General features: G+C 37.5%; 2 protein-coding genes across 2 annotated transcripts; one reads left to right on the top strand and one right to left on the bottom strand.

The window, feature by feature from the left end:
- Positions 1-639: 639 nt before the first annotated feature.
- LOC113728740 (uncharacterized) lies at positions 640-2,825 on the bottom strand. The gene is made up of 3 exons (XM_027253104.2): positions 2,811-2,825; positions 1,194-2,225; positions 640-822 (listed from the first exon to the last, which is right to left on the bottom strand). Exons 1-3 carry the CDS (start codon positions 2,823-2,825, stop codon positions 640-642), a joined length of 1,230 nt encoding a protein of 409 aa, XP_027108905.2.
- A 6,342-nt stretch (positions 2,826-9,167) lies between these two features.
- LOC113731767 (phosphatidate cytidylyltransferase 4, chloroplastic-like) lies at positions 9,168-15,801 on the top strand. The gene is made up of 7 exons (XM_027257194.2): positions 9,168-9,860; positions 10,834-11,135; positions 11,611-11,801; positions 12,333-12,457; positions 13,604-13,737; positions 14,540-14,655; positions 15,307-15,801. Exons 1-7 carry the CDS (start codon positions 9,450-9,452, stop codon positions 15,396-15,398), a joined length of 1,371 nt encoding a protein of 456 aa, XP_027112995.1. The 5' UTR covers positions 9,168-9,449; the 3' UTR covers positions 15,399-15,801.
- Positions 15,802-20,691: the final 4,890 nt, after the last annotated feature.

Below are 20,691 nucleotides of genomic sequence, written 5' to 3'. Positions count from 1 at the left end.
GGCACTTGTTGGTGCAGGTGGTGAACTGGGAACTGGGTGGCTTTTATTTGCTGTATTTAGGTTGGGTTACGTTTAGTGGCCCTGTTGATTGTACAAATAGGAGTTGGAATGCACTTATGAAGCTTAAGTTCTCTCTGGTATATTGTGATTTTTTCTTGAATATGAGCTTACAGCATAAGATGGAATAAAAGTCTTAACTTGAAAGATAATAAAGATGATAATGGCGATATTATAAGCGAAAAAAGAGTAAAAAGTGAAAATAATCAGTCCCTTCAAAAATAAAAAGAGCATGCATTCCATTGCAATGAAAAAAATAGCACATAACCGAGCCAAGTATATTCATTACAATACGTCTCTTATAAAAAAAAATGCAATGAACTAAGAAGTCAATTCCATTGCTCCAAAAAAAAGGTCTGCTGAAGTCAAATACAAGACAAAAGTAGATATCCATTGCAAATACAATTCAAGTCAAATTCCATTGCAGCACTTTCAGAAGTAGATGTCTTTGCAGTCATCCCTCTTTGCAATAACATGCCGTAGTCATCTAGGCCTTTTTAGCCCTCTTTGCAGCACTTTTAGAAGTAGATATCTTTGCAGTCTTCTTAGGCCTTTGATACAAACAAAACAATGAGGAGGTCATTACTTACAGTCAATAGCAATTTTTGCAGTCTTAGAAGTAGACATGTAGTAGACAATACTTACAGCCAATCCAGGTGGTTCCCATGGGTATCTCCTATAGAGAGAGGCCAATGTTGAATCACAACTACTTCGAGTGTGTCCAAATCTTCGACATACACCACATCTGTACTTGATTTTCTTACCCTGACAATTGGCAACCAAAAATTCAAGTAAATAATAGTATAGAAATAAGTCAACATGCTATTATTAGTATGAACAAATAGAGAAACATGAACTGGAGATGTTGCATTCTTTGTTGTCGATGTTGGAGTAGATGGTTGGCTTGTTGTAGGTTGATATGGGATTTGACTAATGAGATCAAACAAGACTTGGTCACTTGTATCAGATCCCAAGCCACTTGCACCAAAAACTGCTTCAAGTGTGAAATTGGACTGCTTGTTTGCAATAGGAGTAGCATTTTGAGGCCGGTAATCTGTTTGGGAATGCTAAGCTTGGGACTGCTGAGTTTGGGACTGCTGAATTTGGGACTACTGAGATTGGGACTGCTTGTTTACACCAGGATTCACAGTGTTAGGAGTCTGCTGTTGTGGCTGAGAGCTACTTGGAACCGCAGTAGCTTGTTGCTGGACATTCCCTTGATCATGACTGTTTGAACACTTCCTACTATTGTGGCCCTTTTGTTTACACTTTCTGCACTTATAATCCATTAGACCAACTCTAGACAGTCTCTTTGTTTGTCCTCGAGAAGTTGTTGCAGCTGGTGGCTCATCTGGTTCTCTCCTTCTTACCTTCTTTGGCCGACCAGGAAGCTTGATGGTTTCAGGTGTCAAGACAGGCCCCTGTTTCAAATCCTTCCACAAATCCTCACCATTGAGAGGATATATTATAGGCCCATATGCCCTCATATAGGCCTCTTTTGAGTAGCATTCACGAACAAAGTTCTCGGGAGGCTCCTTTGTCAAAGCAATGGCACTCATTGCATGAGCATAAGGAATGCCATTTAGTTCCCATCTTCTACAACTACAAGTTCTGCTAGCCAAATTCAAAGTGTATCTATCCCCATACATACATCTCACCTCATAATTCCAGTCCCCTGAAAGTGTAGCTATGCATGCACTAGAAGCAGTTTTTACCTTTTCCAACTTTTTTAAAATTTTGGGACATACCTTTCCTGTATACTTCTTCATCCACTCCCTCTTATTCTCCATTCTAACCATTAAATAAAGTCGTATTGTTTCCAACATACCTAGTATAGGCCTCTCCATTGCTTCTAAAATGCTGGAGTTGAAACTCTCACAAAGATTGTTCAATAAAATGTCACATTTAGGGGAGGTTCTGAAGTAAGCTCTGGACCATTGCTGTGGTGTTGTGTTGTCAAGCAACCATTGAAATGCACCCTCATCAACTGCTTTCAAAGCTTCCATCAAAGCATTGAACAGATTTTTGTAAAGAGCTCTTGCAAGTGCCCAAATTCTCTCCTTTAATGCCAAACCATTATGCAGCTTTTTAAAGTTATTGTACATGTGTCTCACACACATCCTATGCTCCACATCTGGAAGCAACTCTTGAATAGCTTGAATCAGTCCCTTCAACAAATAAAAAGGTGAAAACAGATCATCAAATTAAAACTAGCAAACTCAGCTTAAAAAAACCCCAGAAAAATACACTAACATACCTTTTGTTTATCAGTAATAATTGTCCAATGATTTTCATCTCTGATTTGGAGGTTATTCAGCAATTAATCCACGAACCATTTCCAAGTCAGCTTATTTTCTATTTCCACCACAGTATAGGCAATGGGGTACAACTGATCATTGGGGTCAATTCCTACAGTTGTAAGCAACACACTTTTGTGGGGCCCTCTAAGATGGCAGCCATTTAACCCGACAATAGGCCTACAACCACTTAAAAAAACCTGTCTTGCATGCATTGATACAAATATACAACCTCTCAAACCTATCTTCTCTCTCATCATTTTCAACAGTGGTCATGAAAACATTTGAGCCAGGATTAGCCCTCTTTACTTCCCTACAATAGTTTCTTAGTTTGTTGTATTAGGTTTCATGTTCACCATTAACTAAACTCTCTGTCTTTTTTTTGGTTCTATAAGCTTGCCACGTAGAGATGTTGACATTAATATCAGTCTTTACTTTATCTATGAGTGTACTCACCTTTATGCCAGCCATAGCAGCCAGCTCCTTTCAACCAAAAAATTGAGTTTGCTAGTCCGTGATCAAATGTCCTCTCACAACTGTGTTCACCTTGCATGCTCTTGATTTGAAAAGTCTTTTTGTCTAGCATAACAGCTGTAGAAACTTTTCAACTACAGTCCTTGCAATAAGCCGTAGCTCTTCTACCATCATTTTTACTGAACTTTATCTTCCTTCCGTGAACCACTCCATGGCTCTTGCATGCCTTTATGAACAACTGCTTACAAGTAAAAACCTGCCCAACCTCAAATTTGGGATCGATCATATCAGTTTCAGGGTTAAATTTTGGAAACTTAGCTCTTTTTCTTGGCTGATCTTCTTCTTCTGAGTCACACCAACTATCAAATTCATCTGAATCAGTAGCATCTTTTTCCATCTCAGCACCCTCCACTTGACATGTTCTCTCATTTGTACTCTTATTTGATTTGTAATTTTTGACAATTTTCTCCCATTCAGCTTTTCTGTCTTTAACAGATTTTACTATGTCTTCTTCATCACTAAACTCATAGTCACTATCAATGAATTTGTCACCATCACCAGGTTCCTCATTTTCTTCAACATGTGTCTCCTTCTTACTCTTCTTCTTTCTCTCAACTTTTTTAGCCTGCTCTTTGTTTGTTGAGGATTTTTTCTTTAATGATTTCTCTTTTGGTGATTTGCTAGTAGAGGGTGCATTTTTTCCTGTATTTTATACTTCTGAGTTTGTCCTATCTTGTTCTTTTCTAAAATTCTGATAAGGCTCTCCTATATCTGCTGCATTATCTCCTTTATCAGCAACTCTAATGTCAACTTCTGAAAGCATTTCACCAAAATTCTCCTCTCTTATAGCTGCTTCCTCTATGTGTTTATTAGCTCCTGACTCATCAGCACCTATGCTATCCTTTTCACCCTCATTTTCAGATTGAGTTACAGGATTATTAGTCATCACTATTTCTTCTACATCAGAAGATTCTTCATGCACCTTACCACCCTGTTGATTTTCCTTAGGATCAGCCCCCTCTTTTAGTTTACATGGTCCAGCTTCACATTCACTTATGGAGTAGGTTCTTAAGTGCACAAAGTATACATCAACCAAACCATATTTTACTCCGTCTCTATCCAAATCCTGAGCAACATCTTCACATAATACATACACTAACCCATCCTCCATGTTCTTCCCGGATTTTAAATAATAGTATATTACACTAAACTCAGGATAACATAGTTTTTCTGCAACCCTATCAAGTGTACATATAAATCATCTGTCAGGATTACAATAGTCAACAATTTTTACACTACCCTCACGGTATTCTTTGTTCGGCAACTTAGTGAATTCAGCTCCATAGTGGACCCTAATGAAAAATCGATTCATACCATCTGCCAACCATTTAGGAGACAGTTAAGAAACAAAAATTATTTTGGGACCGACCGCCCATCTATGTAAAGCGACAACACAACACAATACAAGGGACCACATGTACTTACAACAATTTAATACATAAAATTGACCACCAGCAACCCTAATCAATCTAATAATACTTCTTAACTGCACAAATCATGCTTATTGCAACTGTATTTAAACTATTCACATAGTATCTGACATCATTCCATAAATTTTACAGTTTAGGGTTTAGAAATACATACTGTAATTTGGGATCCATTGAAAGTTTTCTTCGTCCATCACTCTGGTATGCTTGTTTCTTCTTCGCTTCAATCACCAACGCTCATTTTCATCAAAATCAGTCCACTGCTGGGTAATGATAATTAAATTTCTTTTTGAGTTGAGAGGAACGGAGATGGAACGGTGAGTTAGTACCAAAATGGAGATTTTTTTTGGGAAGTATTCGTTGTGAGGGTCTCAAAATTTCATTAATTTCTGAAAATTAAAATAAATATTATTTAAGCTTTGAGAATTATTAAATAATATGAATTTATATTTAAAAATGTGTATTTATATTATTAATGATGTTTTCACTTATATAAATGTTATATTTTAATTTACATGAAATTTTAAAAATTTATTTGACGGTTCGCGTTCGACTAAGCATTAGGGTAAATTTTTGCGCACTGACGCGCAATGTAGCCCTAAGTTGAAATTTAAGGTATGTAGAGGTTATAAAATGTACAACTAAGCTGAGGAAATGTTAAATGGGGAATTCCTACCAGTAGATAAAATTTTCGCGCTTAAACGCGATTCAAATTCGAAATTGTCACCATTAATGGCATGCCCAAAAAGTCTTCAAGCCTATACCTCTAGCTTACCTTCATTTTCAACCCATCTTATCACCAACTACCAGCCGTTTCTCTTCTCTTCAAGCTCGTTCCTCTGGTGCAAGAAGAAGCAGAGACCGCTGCCATTCCAAGCTTCTAACAGCCTTCCATCCTCAGCCATTCACACCCCAACCTTCAAGCTTCCATTTCCAGCTTCCACCTCCATTCTTGGCTGCTGTCTCGACCAAGCAAGGAGGAGGAAGATCGCTGTGGCTGCTGCCGGCGTTGCGTCGGACCAGGAGAGAAGGAGAAACCAGCTGCCATTTTTCTTTCCTCCAACCACAGAACCTTCCAAGCTGACTCAAAAACCCCAGACTCAAGCTTCTCTTCACCTTAACGTTTGCTGCTGGGTTGCTGCTGTGGGTGGTCAGACCGAGAGGGAAACAGAGTGCAAGGGGTGCCGACTGACCTCAGTGATTCTAGGAACAAACTTGGGGGATTAGGCACTTCATTTAGCTAGTAAAAAACCACCAAAGGTAACCCAAAAACTTCCGCTTCACCCCTTAGCCAAAATTTCAGATTTATTGCAGCTTTTGGTTCTTGAAGTTTTAGCTTGTCTTGGTGAAACATGTTGGGTTGCTGATCCTCTAAGCTAATGATTGATGAAGCTAGAGGTGTTTTATGTGCTATATGTATGTTTTGAGGTGGTTATATGTTGGGAAAATTTTTTTAGAATGAAGCTGGGGTGCTGCCGAGAGAAGGAAAAATTTTCCAAATTTGTACCTGTTGATGTTTTGCAAATTTCGCTTAGTTAATGAACTGGATTGTTTATTTGGGGGCTAGACTAGTTAGTGGTGATTGTTAGGGACTTAAAGTACGAATTATAAGTTGGAAATGGTTGATCAAAAAGAAGAGAAAATTTCTGCTCTGCAACCGAACCAGCAGGCCTGTTTTTCTTCCAACTTTGCCCAGCTTTTTGAACTGGATTTTGTGAAGTTATTGAGCTATTTAAATCATGTATATGTTCACCTATATGTGTAGAGTAGTTTTGGTGAAAATGCAGCTTTGGTACAATGGGAAATTTCATTGAAAAATCAAAGAGAAAAATGCCCTTTGAGCTACCCGAAAATTCTGGAAATTTTCCAGATTTTGGTCGAATTTTTGGGGGTTGATTTCGACAAATTTGTGAACTATTTGGGCTGTATACATGTTTACCAATATGTGTAGTATTGTTTGGGGGAAAATGTAGCTTTTGGGTAGTTGAAAAGTTTTGGACAAATTGAAGAGAAAATGGACTTCTTGTACCAAATGCACTTGGAAATTTTTCCAGCTTTGCATAAGACATGTTAAATGATTTTCACGTTAACATAAACCCAATTTGACTTGTGTTTAGTTAAGGGGTGTGTATCGCTCAATTTGGGACAAAAATCTAGTAGAGTTTACGTTCAAAAAGTGGACCAAAATTTTATTCTTCACGACGCTACCCAAAACAGAAATTTTGTTTGAAATTAGAAATGATTTTGACGTTTGGATTTCGTTTTGGTTAAATGTGGATTAAATTGTCCCGAAAATGTTTTCTAGCATTAACCTTCGTTACTAGGTCCACTTCGAGTCAATAACCTTGAATTTTATTAGACCAAATGTCCTATTTCGAGAAATATGCCAAATTTGGAAATTTTCTTGAAAACTCAAGTTTTTGCCTTCAAGAAAATCCTTGAACCAAGTTGGTCAATGGAATTTGGCAAATTTAAGGAGTTTCTATTTTATAGAAATTCCAACGGCTAGTTTTACTTGGTTTATATGATTTCCTCTTAAAAGAATTTTCCAAGATATTTTTGGGGAAAATTAGAGGGGAAAAATTCTTCTAAATGGTTAAATGTGATTTTTCTCAACTTGTGACACCAAAGGGGTGTTAATTGCTTATACGACTCTAGAACTTGGTTATTGAAATATTTGACGAATTTAGCAAGTTTTTGGTTTTAAAGAAACCTCAAAATTTAATTTCACTCGAAATTTGTGGATTTCACTTTGAGAAAACGATTAATACTAGTTTGGAATTTTTGAGTGTAATTAAATGCTAGTTGACTCGAGTTAAATTCGCCAACTCAAAAGTGGAAATTTATGTGAAATATTTGTATGATTTTAGGAGTTGGTGAAGAGCACAATCTCGATCAAAGTTTGCAATTCTAGACTCTTCACTTGAGGTGAGTGTCTCTTGCATGAATCGTGTTTAACTGCTAGTTGAACTACTTGTTAAAAGTACTTGCTAGAGATATCATGAAATGTTATATGCTATGTGATTTCGTGAAATATCACAAGTACAAGTGTTGCAATATCGATTGGAGCGGGGTCTCGTCGACTAAATAAACCAAACGGATGCACGTACCACGCTCTATTAGAGTGGGAGGTACCTCTCTGCCGTCTTGGTAAAAGTGCTTGCAAAATTCGTGTTGGAGTCGGGCCCGAAAATAAGGGGAAAGTCGTTGCTAGGAGACGTGTAGATTAGGAAAAATGTCTACATGGAGATTAGGTAGTGAAAGTTGACGGAGTGTCAACTACTATAAATTACCTGATCAAGCGCGAGGACTTTGGCTCCTGAGAGCCCTGTATCCTTTTCTTGTCATGTTACTTCGTTTTTCTAAATTGTTAATTGCTTACTTGTCCATTTGTACTTGTTAAATTGCCCTATGTGAATTGCATGTTTCGAGACACCACTGAGCTATTGGCTCATCCCTTCCAATTTGTTTTCCTTGACAGGTTCTGAAATGCATGAAGTCTTGGAGAACTAGAAAAGAAATGTTATATTTTGAATGCCCACTTTTGTAATCGTACTTTGGGAGATACTTTAGTATCTTTTGGATGACTTTTGTGTATTTGGGAAAATGTGAATCCTGTGGTGCTTCTGTGCCCTGGATTAGGAATTTTAAATTGTAAATTAAGTTGAATTTAAGTATTTTAAGTTAGACATTTTCTTTGATGCTTGAAATTGTACTTTTGGATGAGTAAGTTGAATGGTACGGTTTTTTTTTAAGTACTTGGCTTATGCGAGAAGTAAAGTTTATTTACGAATTATATTTGATGATGTTAGATGATTGAATGAGTGAGTCCCGGCGAGAGCTGGGCAGGCGACTCGCCGAACCCTCTGGTTCGCCTTAGGGGGAGGTGGGGCCGCCACATTCGTCCTTTACATTTTGGTTTTGGTCAACAGATAAGTGATTTGGCATTTTTACCCTTGAAAAGTTGGCCACGTGGTGTGCGCGTGAGATATTCCTGGCAAAAATCAGTTGGAAAAGTGAAAAGGGACTTAAATTGATCCTTTTTATTTGCTAAGGACTAAAATTGATCATTTTCGATCTGAGGGACTAAATTTTCACATTTGCAATATGTGAGGGACTACTTATACAGTTCTCCCTTTAATTTTTATCAACACACACTTGGTCTATAAACTTATTTTAGAAAAATTAATCGAAAGGCTCTATTATAATGTGTTGGTCTTGTGTTTTATCCCACAAACTGTATAGTTTATAAAGAGGACACGAACTTAGAATTCACTAATTTGTAGATGCCTAATATGCAAAATTTGTACATTTCATATAAAATCTAATACAAATACTCCTTATGACGATAAACATAGAGGTTACATCCTATTGAATTAGGATAATACAATATGTGAATTCTATTTGAAAGGTTTTACATTTTTGGATTAGAACAATATATTACGTGAATTCAGTTTAGATGATTATAACAAAAAAACTTTTACTTGAACCGGATAACACTTAATTGAACAAAAAATTTGCAAAATTAGAATATCAACCTAACATAGTTTGATTGGTTTACACGCATTGATAAAAATTCGTGAGGGATTAAATGGTAAGGTAGGGGAGATTGTGAATGGGAGATCTTAAATTCAAAGACTTCAACTTTGGAAAAAAAAATAGGGATTCATGATTTATTTTCTTAAAAAAAAAAAGGAAATATGTGATTTCTGGTTGGTATGATTTGAGAACTTGCACAATGATTCTTTTAACGAGGGAAAAGGAAAAGAAAAGAAAAGAAAAGAGAAACAAAGTCTTGTTATCAGCCTTGTGAAGTTGTGATATATCCTTTGATGTCCTTGGAGTACTTCAATTTGTCTTATTGATCTCGAAATTATCGATGTCTGAAAGCAATTGCCCATTTTCCATATCAGACCTAACAGCCTGAATACATAGGTTTCGTTTCGTCCAGAACTTGAACAAAAAAGGAAGGTCGTGAAAAACAAAAAACACATGCGGCCGCTATCATAATCCTAAAATTACAAAATTGTTCCATATTCTTCGTCTTTTCTCTCCCTTCACAAAACAATGGCGACAGAGTATAATTACACTTGAGTCGTTGCTCTTCCCCTAAATTTACTAGCCAGGAAAAAAAATGGCTGCCTTTTCTGCTTCTGCTTCTGCTTCTATTTCTTGCTCTACTTCATCTTCATATCCTTCCTGCGTCGACGTTTTTGATAGATGCAGCTTGATTCCGCTCTTTCTCACTTCAGTTCGCGGGTCCCACTCCGTTCATCATCATCGTAGTGCCATTAATTCCTCTTTTTTTTATTCTGCTTCTTCTTCTTCTTCGGTGAGAAGTAGTCTAAGATTAACCCGACCGACGACCCGGTTGTCAGATTTGAGAATAAGTCTGGTTTTTGATGGACAACCCGCGAGGCATACAATTGCTCGACCCAAGTCCCGGATTCCTGGGTGCATTTCTGGAAAGTGCTTTCGACGGATTATCACTGCCGTTGCGAGAGCTGAGCCTGACCGAATTGATGACTCTGCCCAAATTAAAGATGTAAATTTTCAATTAAATCAAAAGTAGCTTTTCTTCCTTTTCTTTCTTTTTCTAATTCAGTTGCGCGTGATATACATCGTTTTTTTTTTGTTCATTTTTTACTGTATGATGAATTGATTGTGAAAATTGAGTCATTCAATTTTAGTTTTCAGTGAGAGAATCATATTTTTATTTCATTTGGACTTCAGCAATGTTAATATGATGCAATTTTGGCTTTTTTCTAGTATTATACTCTTATTGATAAAAAAAAATTAGGAAAGGTTTGGTTGACAAGATTGAAGTGTTCCTGTGTTTTATATTTTTGGGACATGTTAAGTTTTGCCTAAATAATGGTAACTGCTTCATGCGAAAAGCTGTGCAAGTCTGAGTTTTTCAACCATGGTCTACTGTTTTTTGGATGGTCTTGTTAGACAAGGGATTGGGATTTTGGATTGGATAGCAAGATAGTAATCCTTTTTGTTTGGTCATTTGGGTTATCTGGAAAAGTAGAAGGCAACACAAAAAGCTAAAGTGTTTTGCTTGTGAGATCGAAACAGTACTGGTGCTGACCTTAGTTGACAAGAAGTGCGAGAGTCCCTTAAAGAATTCATTTCAGTTCGCATTCCTCGAATTAAAGGATATGCAACTGGCACATCACTTCTTTGCATATTCTTCATAGACAGATTTTTTATGATGACCATAATAATTGTGAAGATTAGATTTTTATAGTATAACTGCTGCTATTACTCTTCATTTCTATGATTCTACATTGTTTTCCAATGTAGAGATTGAAAATTACAGATAATGCTTCAATGTGCATTCTTTGATTATGCAAATGCATGCACAATAGATCTTAGGCTAATTTATGATTTACTAAGAATCTGAAGAAGTAAAATTTGAAGTTCAGAGAAGCATATGTTGTACATCAGACTGATCGTATCTGGATCTCTTTAGGCCTCTTAAGGTGATTAAAATGGAGTTTGGAATGTTGTAGGAAGCTAACAAAGGCAATGATCTACCAGTGAATGAAGATTCAGTCACAGAGAGTCAAAGGAAAGCAAGCCAACTGAAGAAAAGGATTTTCTTTGGACTTGGCATTGGCTTATCCGCTGGAGGTATAGTTTTGGCCGGAGGATGGATCTTTACTGGGGCTCTTGCAGCTGCTGTTTTTGTTGGTTCCAGGGAGTTCTTTGAGCTTGTACGAAGCCTTGGAATTGCTGCTGGGATGACCCCACCTCCTCGATATGTATCACGAGCTTGCTCTATTATTTATGCTCTCATGCCTTTATTCACACTGTAAGATTTATTGTTATACTTTAGTTTTTCCTAAAATGAATTCAAAAAATTGTGCAAGCATGTTATAAGATTGTAAAAGGTTAATTTACTAACTTTAACTGGATTTGATATTTCTCCTACGGGAACACCACCTATCACAGGACTCGTATGGATTGACTTAGCTGTTTCTCTGCAGTCCAAATTACTCGGGATTTCAAGTCATTTTGAAATGTTTTTGAGTCAATTCAAGCTTTGCCAGTTAGACTTGTGATGGCATCCCCTATCACAAATTACCAGATGGCTAAAGATTCAATGGCATACATAGTCCTTTTGTGATTTTACTATTCAGATTGCTTTATGCTAATTAATTTTGTGCCTTTTGTTATCATTAGCTGATGGACTAGCATGCACGATCACACTTGATAATAGGGGAATTTGGTTTGGGTTTCTTTTCTTTGAAACTTTTCTGATCAATACTCTGTCACTTTTTTCTCAGATACTTTGGGCACATTGATGTTTCTGTGGCTTCTGCAGCTTTTGTTGTTGCAATTGCATTGCTTCTGCAAAGGGGAAGTCCTCGTTTTGCTCAACTCAGCAGCGCAATGTTTGGCCTGTTTTATTGTGGTTATCTTCCTTGTTTCTGGGTTAAGCTGAGATGTGGTTTGGCAGTGCCAGCCCTGAATACAAGTAAGAAGTGGTGCCTCCATTCTTTTGGTTCAGAACAATGAAAGATGGGTTCCCATTTTATTTTAAATAAAATAACTTTGTAGACATAATAGTAGAATGATCTATTGCATCAAATTTAGTGTCCAACTCATTTCTATTTCTTCATAGATGGAAAATGTGGAGAATTGTGGTCCTTGGCTGAAAGCTTGCACTGACATTATGGGTTGCCAGCATGATCATATCTTATTCCTTACAGTAATTAAAACCCAAAAGGAAAGAAGATGCAGGAGGGGAAAAAAATACTTTGATGGGATTGAGTGGCTATCATGTGGTCAAAGAAATGTTGGAATTTTTTTGTTAAATTATCAGTTCTAATCTTATGAATCGGCATAGTATTCAAGTTGTCTTTTTTCCCCTTTTTCTCCCTGCATGTTTTCTGTCATATCTGGATATTTGGTAGTATACACTTTGTAAAAGGTTCTGCCTGCTTGATCTAGCGGTTTCAGCTATCCTTTCCTTGGGGTAAATGGTCAACTGGGTTTCTCTTTGCAGAAGTGGCAGCTGCCTGGCCGGCATTGCTTGGTGGGCAAACACAGTGGACGGTTGGTCTCGTGGCAACCTTGATTTCAATCAGCAGTATTATTGCTGCAGATACATATGCTTTTGTTGGTGGAAAGGTACTCTTTTGCCTTGCACATCATCCTACCTACTATTGCTCTACCCTCTCTTTCCTTTTGATGACCATTCATGGACCAGAACTTTAGAATGTAAATCTCTCCCAACTAGGTATGAGGACTAAAGGTTGCGGTCACCAAGATGTGTGACTTGGAGATGATGAACCAAGATGTGTGACTTGGAAATGAGTTGGACCAGAACCTTAATTGTTTTGCTTATAATTGTGAACCAGAGTAAAAGTTTCTAGGTTCATTCTGGAGATGATGAACTAGTGTATAAATGGATGGAGAAGATTTGGAAAACAGGATTCTTGCTATTATCACTAACAATCAACATTTGCCTAAATTTTTCATTCTAGGTAATTGTAGAGATTTTTTCTTAGGTTAATTTTGAAGATTTATAGTTGTGTATTTGTCTACTTGATGATGGGAATGCAAAGCTGACAATAAGTAGAAGTTTGCCTCCAATGAGTAAAAGGAAAAACAATCATTCAACTTTGGAGCTATGTTACTCGGATTCTTTGTTTTACCCCAACAAAGCTGTCTCAACCCGACATGACACTGGTACTGCTGTGGGATCCATTTGGGATAGTTTGAAAATGTTTTGGCTTTTTGACTTCATTGTCTATGGATGTTGATAGTGAAGGAGGAGAGATGGAAAGCGAAGTTGAAAACTTTAGGACTTTCAGATTAGAAGGAAAGGCGGCCTAGCTATAATTGCAAATTTCCCTTAAATATGTGAAATATCAAAAAACTCCCTAGTAAGAAAGTCCCTGTTTGTTAATGAGTAAACAACGATGTACATAATTTGTATATTTGCTAGAATCTCCGTTGTACTTAATTACCAGTATTTGACTCTTTAAAAGTGTCCTCATATCCTTGTTTTAGATGATTGACGAAGTAGACAATTTTGACACATACCCGTTTCTGACTCCCATGCCTGAGTTCGAGTAACATAGCTTTAGAGGAAAGGAAGCTCTTCTTCCTTTTGGGTGGGGGGGGGGGGGGGTGGAGGAAGCGGGGTAGAAATGGTTGTTGTAAGTACATGCCCTTGTATGCATCTTTAAATAATTCTCAACATGGTGTGGATATATTGGTCGGTCTCATGTCTCATGAGTGGAAGACACGACTGTTTTGTACTCAATGCAGGCCTTTGGTCGGACACCACTAACCAATATTAGCCCAAAAAAGACGTGGGAGGGAGCTCTTACTGGCTTAGGCGGTTGTATAGTTACTGCTGTACTGCTGTCGAAGATTCTAAGTTGGCCTGGATCTGTGCTAAGGTGAAAAGCTTTATTTCATATTATCTCCTCTGAGATGTTTCCTATTAAATTGCTGTTCAAGCTTTCTTTTGTCTTATTTTTCAAAGTGCAAAGAATTTCTTAGATAGAAGGTACATTTAACTGGAGAAAGATGATGGAGGATGGCACCGATGTTTCTCTTGTATTTGCGAGAGTATCTATTGGAATTATCCATTAAAATGTTTGTCATATTTGACATTGTCAGCTTGATCTTTTTCATCAGAAGCATCTTTAGGAGTTCTCTGTAATTAGTTGCTTTTTGAAAAAACAACTTCAACTTGTTAGTATCATCTATAGTGGTTTTCCTTTTCTCGATGTGGCATTATGTTGGTCTTCCAGCATATCTTTTGAGTGTCAAGGTGTGCTCGTGTATAGAGGCATTTTTGTTGTACATGTTACCAGTTTCATGACAATATTAGTCTAGAAAATGGAATAGATATGGTTTGCACTTGAAGTAAAAGCTTTTTTGTAAGATATAGGGCTATAACCATCAGACATTACTTGGGTGGAATGAAAAGTCTATTCTCTGGTACTAAAGACTGCACACCTTGACAGTCACATATTTGGTTTGAGTTGATGGTACTGCATCCCAGCAGTTTGAGTTGACGGTATCAATGTGAGTTTGATAGACTGTGGCTGTAAAATTGTCGTGATATAAACAACTGAATAGTGGGACAGTTTTTAAGAAACTACTGCAGACGCATAATTAAATCATAGTTCAAAAGCTTATCTTGATGCAGTCTAATGTTTCTTTAATTTTTCGTTTTGGCCAATGAATTTTTAGTGCTGTGGCATTTGGGTTTTTGAACTTCATCGGATCCCTTTTGGGTGACCTTGTTGAGTCAGTAATCAAGCGTGATGCAGGTGTCAAGGATTCAGGATCTCTTATACCTGGGCATGGTAACTCTCTCCTGGCCTTTCTGTAATTATTTTGTCATTATGCTTAACATCTTGGATTGATGCTACCTGGGAAGAAGATACTCTTTTCTCCAGTTGCCTTTACTGTATAAGAACATGTTATGCTGCTTAAGTTTCTGTCACTGGTTAATTGGTTTCCGGGTTAAATATTGTTTCAAGTTTCTTGGTTATCTGTACCTGATCATGAATGACTGATGTTGGTTTCTTTTATCTGAGACGAGCGTGCTTGACTTGCAATGTTTCAGTTTTGTGTGATTTGATTGGCGAGTAACATGGAACTTGTGCAAGACATGCTCTGCATTTTGCAATCTAAGCATTTGTATGGATGCGGACTGACCCATTTTTCTGGAACTGAGTTGAATGAGATTGTCTTCAACACTTCCCTTAGCCATTCTTCGTTTGACCAAAGCTCTCCCGAAATCTGGAGTGTTCATTTTGAACCCAAAACCACTAATCTACCCGGGCCCACAGGCTTGAAATGGGTTTCAGTTGCTAAAGCCAAATTTGGTTGATGTTTGTTGCTTCCCAAAATTGTGACAATTTAAGAGAGAAGTTCGTCTCTCCTGTTTTTTAGGGGCTATATAGCAATCGGTTGGGCCTGTTTATCATGAGCCGGTATTCTTCAATTTGCAGGTGGAATACTAGATAGGGTGGACAGCTATGTATTTACCGGTGCACTGGCCTATTCCTTTGTCAAAACCTTCCTCCCACTTTATGGAGTTTGATAAAACATTTTGGCTGCTCAACAGAGAGCAAGCAGAAATGTTATGACACCTCTATTGGCATACCCAGAAGCAAATTTTGGATCCTTGAGCTCGCCAACAGAATTGCAAAAAAAGTGGAGAACACATCCTCAATTCAGCCAATTTGTTATAACAAGCTGGCGTCTGGTTGGGAAAGAGATTTCGTGCTCCAATGCTTGAGATGCATTGCAGTTTTAGCGTCTTTGTATACTTTTGACATGTTCTTCATGGCTAACATGTTTTTGGCTAGACATCTGGTAAATCCAGATGGAACTCATGTTTGAATGGCGATTTTGCATGCTGAGGCCAACGATTTGTGATATATAATTGTAAATTTGTTTTTAAAGCATGACAATTTTCTAATAAGATTCTATTCTGCTTGCAATTCTTTGTTGTTGAATGTAAGATTCAGTCTTCAGTCCCTACTTGAAATCTCAGGGGTGACCTCTACTGGGAAGCTCTTGTCAAAAGTATTTTAGGCGCATACTTTTAACCTCTGCAGAACGCTCTTGCGCACAGTTGTATGAATTACTTGTATGTAAACTGCTAGGGATCGCATGAAATAAGCTGCTGCAAATTGTAATCCAGCAGCATGGAAGAAAATTGCTGCCCTTGGAACTAAATCAAAATGGCTCCTGTGTTTCAGTTGTGTGTGCGCTGACGGAAACTTTTGCTTCCTTGGGGCCAATGACAATAAGTACTTATGTAGCTGATATTAAACCAGTTCAATGAATCTAGGTGACTTCAGATTTCTGCCATTCGTTGTTACCGCTTCTTAGGAGTCATAGCTCCTAATGGTACTCTGCACCATTTTACTCGCATGCATATTGATTTCGAGGATTAATCTTTTCTATACCGGTGAGCGATGTATATAATTTTTACTCTTATTAGATTATTTGATGTTATTTGGTAGTAAATCAGGTCAAAACATTTACTCGAGTGCATGACATGATGAAATGCTGGAAATTGATTAAAAGGGTTAACCAGTATCTCCTCCAACTAATCGAGCCCTTAATTCCATAATCTAATACCGGCACATTGTGACTGTAGTTTCATTCACCAAAAACCAAAAGAAATTATGAATTTTATATATAATTAATTAAACAAAATGTTTTTTTTTTTTTTGTTTGCGTGAGTGAGGGGTGTTTTGGGCAGGGGGCCTGGGGCATTTATTTCCAAAAGCTGAAAACAGAGGAGACAGACAGGACAGCTCCAAACAGCACAACACACGAGGTGCGAAGCCTCGGCTTTCACGTGGATTTGTCTCTTTAAGCTCTCTTTGTGCTTCTCTCACATTTATGATTTACCCTCTCTCTCTCTGCGGCTCTGCACCTCCCTCTCTGTGTGTTTGCGTGACGATGACATCATCAATTGCACAACTTTTTTTTTTACCTTTCTTTTCATTCAATTTACTTTTGTGGATACGCTGACATGTTTCGTGTGGCATACATACATAGGTTGCGAATGCTTTTCTCGAAGCGTTTCGCAACAATGCCTTGTATTTATTGTTTGATGCATGATTAAGTTGTGTTTCCAATAGTTTTTACTGACGCAATTTTTATTGGAGTAAATCATTTAATACATGTTAACCACTGGGCCAATGGCTCAGTGGCCACCAGGGAGGGGTTTAAGTTCCTCTTTGGGTAGTAGGTGAGGGTTCAAATCTCACCTGCAGCGAAAGAAATCTAAGGATTGTGCTAGAGCACTCCCTTTGTCTAGTTGGGTATGTATACCTACTAGCCCCCTATCACAGCCTCCTTAGGCTCTCCCTCCCCCCTAGATTAGGATAGAGTAGGTTATACAAATGTATCGTTGCTGACAAAAAAAAAAAATCATTTAATACATGTTAGTTTGTGCCAAGTTGTCACTATGCTTGTGACATCTATTTTTTGTATGAAAAAATTTGGATGAATAGATTCAGTTCCGATCACTACTACTAATTAGGATGTGCTTTCATAATCAAAAGTCATTCACAGAGTTCTTAAAAATCATCCGCAAACATAACTTTCGCATCACTAACAAAATTCGAATAGACAATCTTTTTCGTTACAATAAGAAGAGTACTAAATTAACATGTTGTTGATGCTATTGTTGTTACAGATCATTTGCACTTAGCAGCCAAAATAGAAAGGGGTGACGATGGTTTTGGAAGTTGTTAGGCACTCAAGCTTACGCGCTGGGCTCCTTGGAGGAAAAGGGGGATTTAATGATTTACGGGCTTTAATTTTCTTTTCCCTTTAGTTAGCGCTTTTAGAGGAAATGGGGCAAAGTCTTGAGGCCTCTTTTCACCTTTTAAAATTTGTTTTTACCTTGATTAACTTATTGGGACCTCTGGCCTAACTCTATTCATGTCCCAAAAGAAAAAGTAAGGGGAAGAAGAAAAGGAAAAAACAAAGCAAAACAAATGTTCACGGTACAAATTGGAAATTAAATCACGACGAAATAGACTAGACAGGTGCACCATATTGGGTTGACCTTTCATGAAAGGACGCAAAACGAAAGCACATAAAGAGTAGAGATAAAAAAGGATGCGCGGCCATGCCATGCAATGCAGCTGCATGGACTTTCTTTCCCTTCGTAAAGCTTCAACATTACATGCATAGATAGCATGGGAATGTGTGGGAGGATGAGTGATCGGGAGACCAATGAGGAAGTTGTATAGTTTTCGGGAGGGCCTACCTCTAATCTAGTGACTTTTGACAAGCATGAGTGGTTGTTACTTTTTAAGGGTTTTTGGTATAAGCAAACAAATATGTGGGAAGGAAAGATTGCGTTATTTTAAAGCTGACTAAGAAAATGGAAGCAACCCCATATGAAAAATTGAGGCAATGAAGGAAACTAAAAGATGAGATTGGGGAGAGGAGAAGAAGATATGGTGGTGGGCAGGCATCTTAAAAAGTACGAAGATTGGGAGAGAAGAAGAAGAAGAAGAAAAAAAAAAGAAGCTTTGCCTGATGACAACCCTAACTTTTCTTGCACACGCACATCCATGTAGTAGTAGTTTCTCTTCACTATCCTAACTTTTCCTTTACTTTTTTGTTACTTTTCTTGGGCCATATATGCCTTGGATGCTCAACATATTGGATTTCTTGGCCTATTTTTTTATTTTTCATTTTTGTACCTTAACGCATTCTAGTACTTAAACTTATCATCGCCCCTGTAACTTTTAAAAATATTGATTTGTTTATAGAAGTTAGGTGCTTCGGTTGATTAATTACCAGTATCAAGAATTTATAATCATCTTTATTCCTTCGAGAATAATTGAGGGGCACATGAGCTTCTTCGTTTGCTGAGTAACCAATAATATACTAAATTTATTAGTGAAAATCAATGTAATATGAATTCTTTTTTCTCGTCAACCTAATAAACATGTGTATGTCTAGGAATGCAGACCAATTATACATTTTAGGTAAGGCTAAGGCATACCGAATATTGGAATTTTATTGAGCGAGAGCCATTCATCTTGCTTGCTTTCGGTTACGACACGACATAAAAACTGATAGTAAAGTAATTAAGGTAATTTGTGGGTGTCAGGATTTTGTTCTTATCTCTCTCTCTCTCTTTTAAAAAAAATGCTATTAATTCTAACAAGCTTATGATTTTTCTTTTGGTCCCACAAATGTCTTTTTCTTTTTTTCAATAGATGGAGGCTTGGAGGCTTTAGTTGACATGCAAACAAGACTACAGGACTGAGGATATGGCCATTCTTCTGAATTATTAGGCTTTTTAGAGAGTGACCCCCACTCATCTTTGCCTTAGCAAACATATTGTATCTTCAAAGAAGGCAAAAGCTGTCAAAATGTCCGGGGCCATGGGGCATATAATAGCATATCTATCGAAAATGTTCTCAAATGGCACCCAAATCCCTCACTCCAAGGAGGCTTCTGCATGACAAAAGACCTTTAACTTACAAATTTCAATTCCTTAATGAAAAGTTGATTATCATTATACTTTCCATGCTAACGGTGTGTGTGTGTGTGATTTTTTTTTTTTCCTTTAAGACCATGCAAAAGTTGTCTGCTTTTTACGTGTTTCTATATCTAGAAGATGCTTCGATGTTGCTCGGTGCTCTTTCCCCCTTCCCCTTTCCTCTCTCGCTAGAATCTGCTTTCATTTTCTGAGGTGACTAAAGAAGCATCAAATATGCACGGAAGGTCCGTATATAAATCAAAGAGCTTATAAGAATTATACGTTTATGGTTCTCGAGCACTAAGGCAAAGCCTCTTTTTACATCCCTTTTACATTCATCCCCTACTGTTGCCCCTTCAACTTGAAAATGTTTAATTTTGTTGGTTTTGGCCACGTAGTATAATACCAACATTTGACACTAATAGAACCGTGATTCTGTTACACTATAAGATGCGATTGGCTTTTGGCTCTTAATAGTCCTCAGTAGTTGCACGCACGTAGAGAATGGAAAATCTAAACACATTTTTACACCCTTCTTATATTTATTTAATTTTTTTTGGGCATGGTTATACATTCTTGGTACATTTGTTTAAAGTCCATAAGGGACTTGATCTGGAGGAATTAATAATTATTGTGATTACATGGTCTAACTTTAGCCGCGAATTGTTTCTAGTGAGGCACAAAATGAGGAGTATTCTTCGTCCTACTACTCCTAGCTACTGTCAAAAAACTCGGTTTTACTTCTATTTTTAATTCGCATGCATGTTGTACATGTTAATTAAAGTATAGATCACTAAATTTAAATACCTAGGATTTTACTAATCGGAGGAATTATCAACCTTCTAAAGCTCTTTGATCTAGCCAGTTCTGTCTTAGAATATAGGACGAGAAATGTAACAACACAAGTTGATTCATTTGGTAATGACGGATCACTTTCCTACAAAAGGTCATATGTTCGAATTTCGTTGCGGATGTGATGGTTGTATTAGTAGGAAATCTGTAATAAATTTCGTAAGCAACTTATGATTTTGAAGGCATATCTAACTCATCGTAGTAATCGGAATCGAAGCTATCCAAAATTTGTTAGAAAAAAAGAACAAGCGAACGAGAAATGTATAGGGTTTTGATGAGCTGATTATGAATGGAAGGACCGGGAGGCTGCTATCCTCTCGAAGTCTCCCTCATGATTGGCCAAGGCACTGCGGTGAAAGTAGCTCGACCAAAGTAATGTGGGGCTGCAACATGCAATAAACTTGTGGACTTTGGACTTGTCGAGTCCTGGAGGGGGTTTGCATTTCAATCAATGTACTTGCCTTGAAGAAGACGTCCTTTAAGATTTTGGGAATATCCCTTTTCAAAAGCACAT

This window comes from Coffea arabica, chromosome 2e (genome assembly GCF_036785885.1).
Source record: "Coffea arabica cultivar ET-39 chromosome 2e, Coffea Arabica ET-39 HiFi, whole genome shotgun sequence".
NCBI lineage: Eukaryota > Viridiplantae > Streptophyta > Magnoliopsida > Gentianales > Rubiaceae > Coffea > Coffea arabica.
The sequence above is the reverse complement of the archived record's forward strand: the minus strand, read 5'-3'. Positions and strand labels throughout refer to the sequence as shown.

Bases quoted from the DNA above. Each gene is read 5' to 3' on its own strand.
- LOC113728740 (XM_027253104.2), bottom strand. The intron at 823-1,193 runs GTAAACAAGCAG...GCCAATTGTCAG, and splicing joins CTAACACTGTGAATCCTGGT to GGTAAGAAAATCAAGTACAG.
- LOC113731767 (XM_027257194.2), top strand. From the start codon at position 9,450: ATGGCTGCCTTTTCTGCTTCTGCTTCTGCTTCTATTTCTTGCTCTACT. The intron at 13,738-14,539 runs GTGAAAAGCTTT...ATGAATTTTTAG, and splicing joins TGGCCTGGATCTGTGCTAAG to TGCTGTGGCATTTGGGTTTT. The intron at 14,656-15,306 runs GTAACTCTCTCC...TTCAATTTGCAG, and splicing joins ATCTCTTATACCTGGGCATG to GTGGAATACTAGATAGGGTG.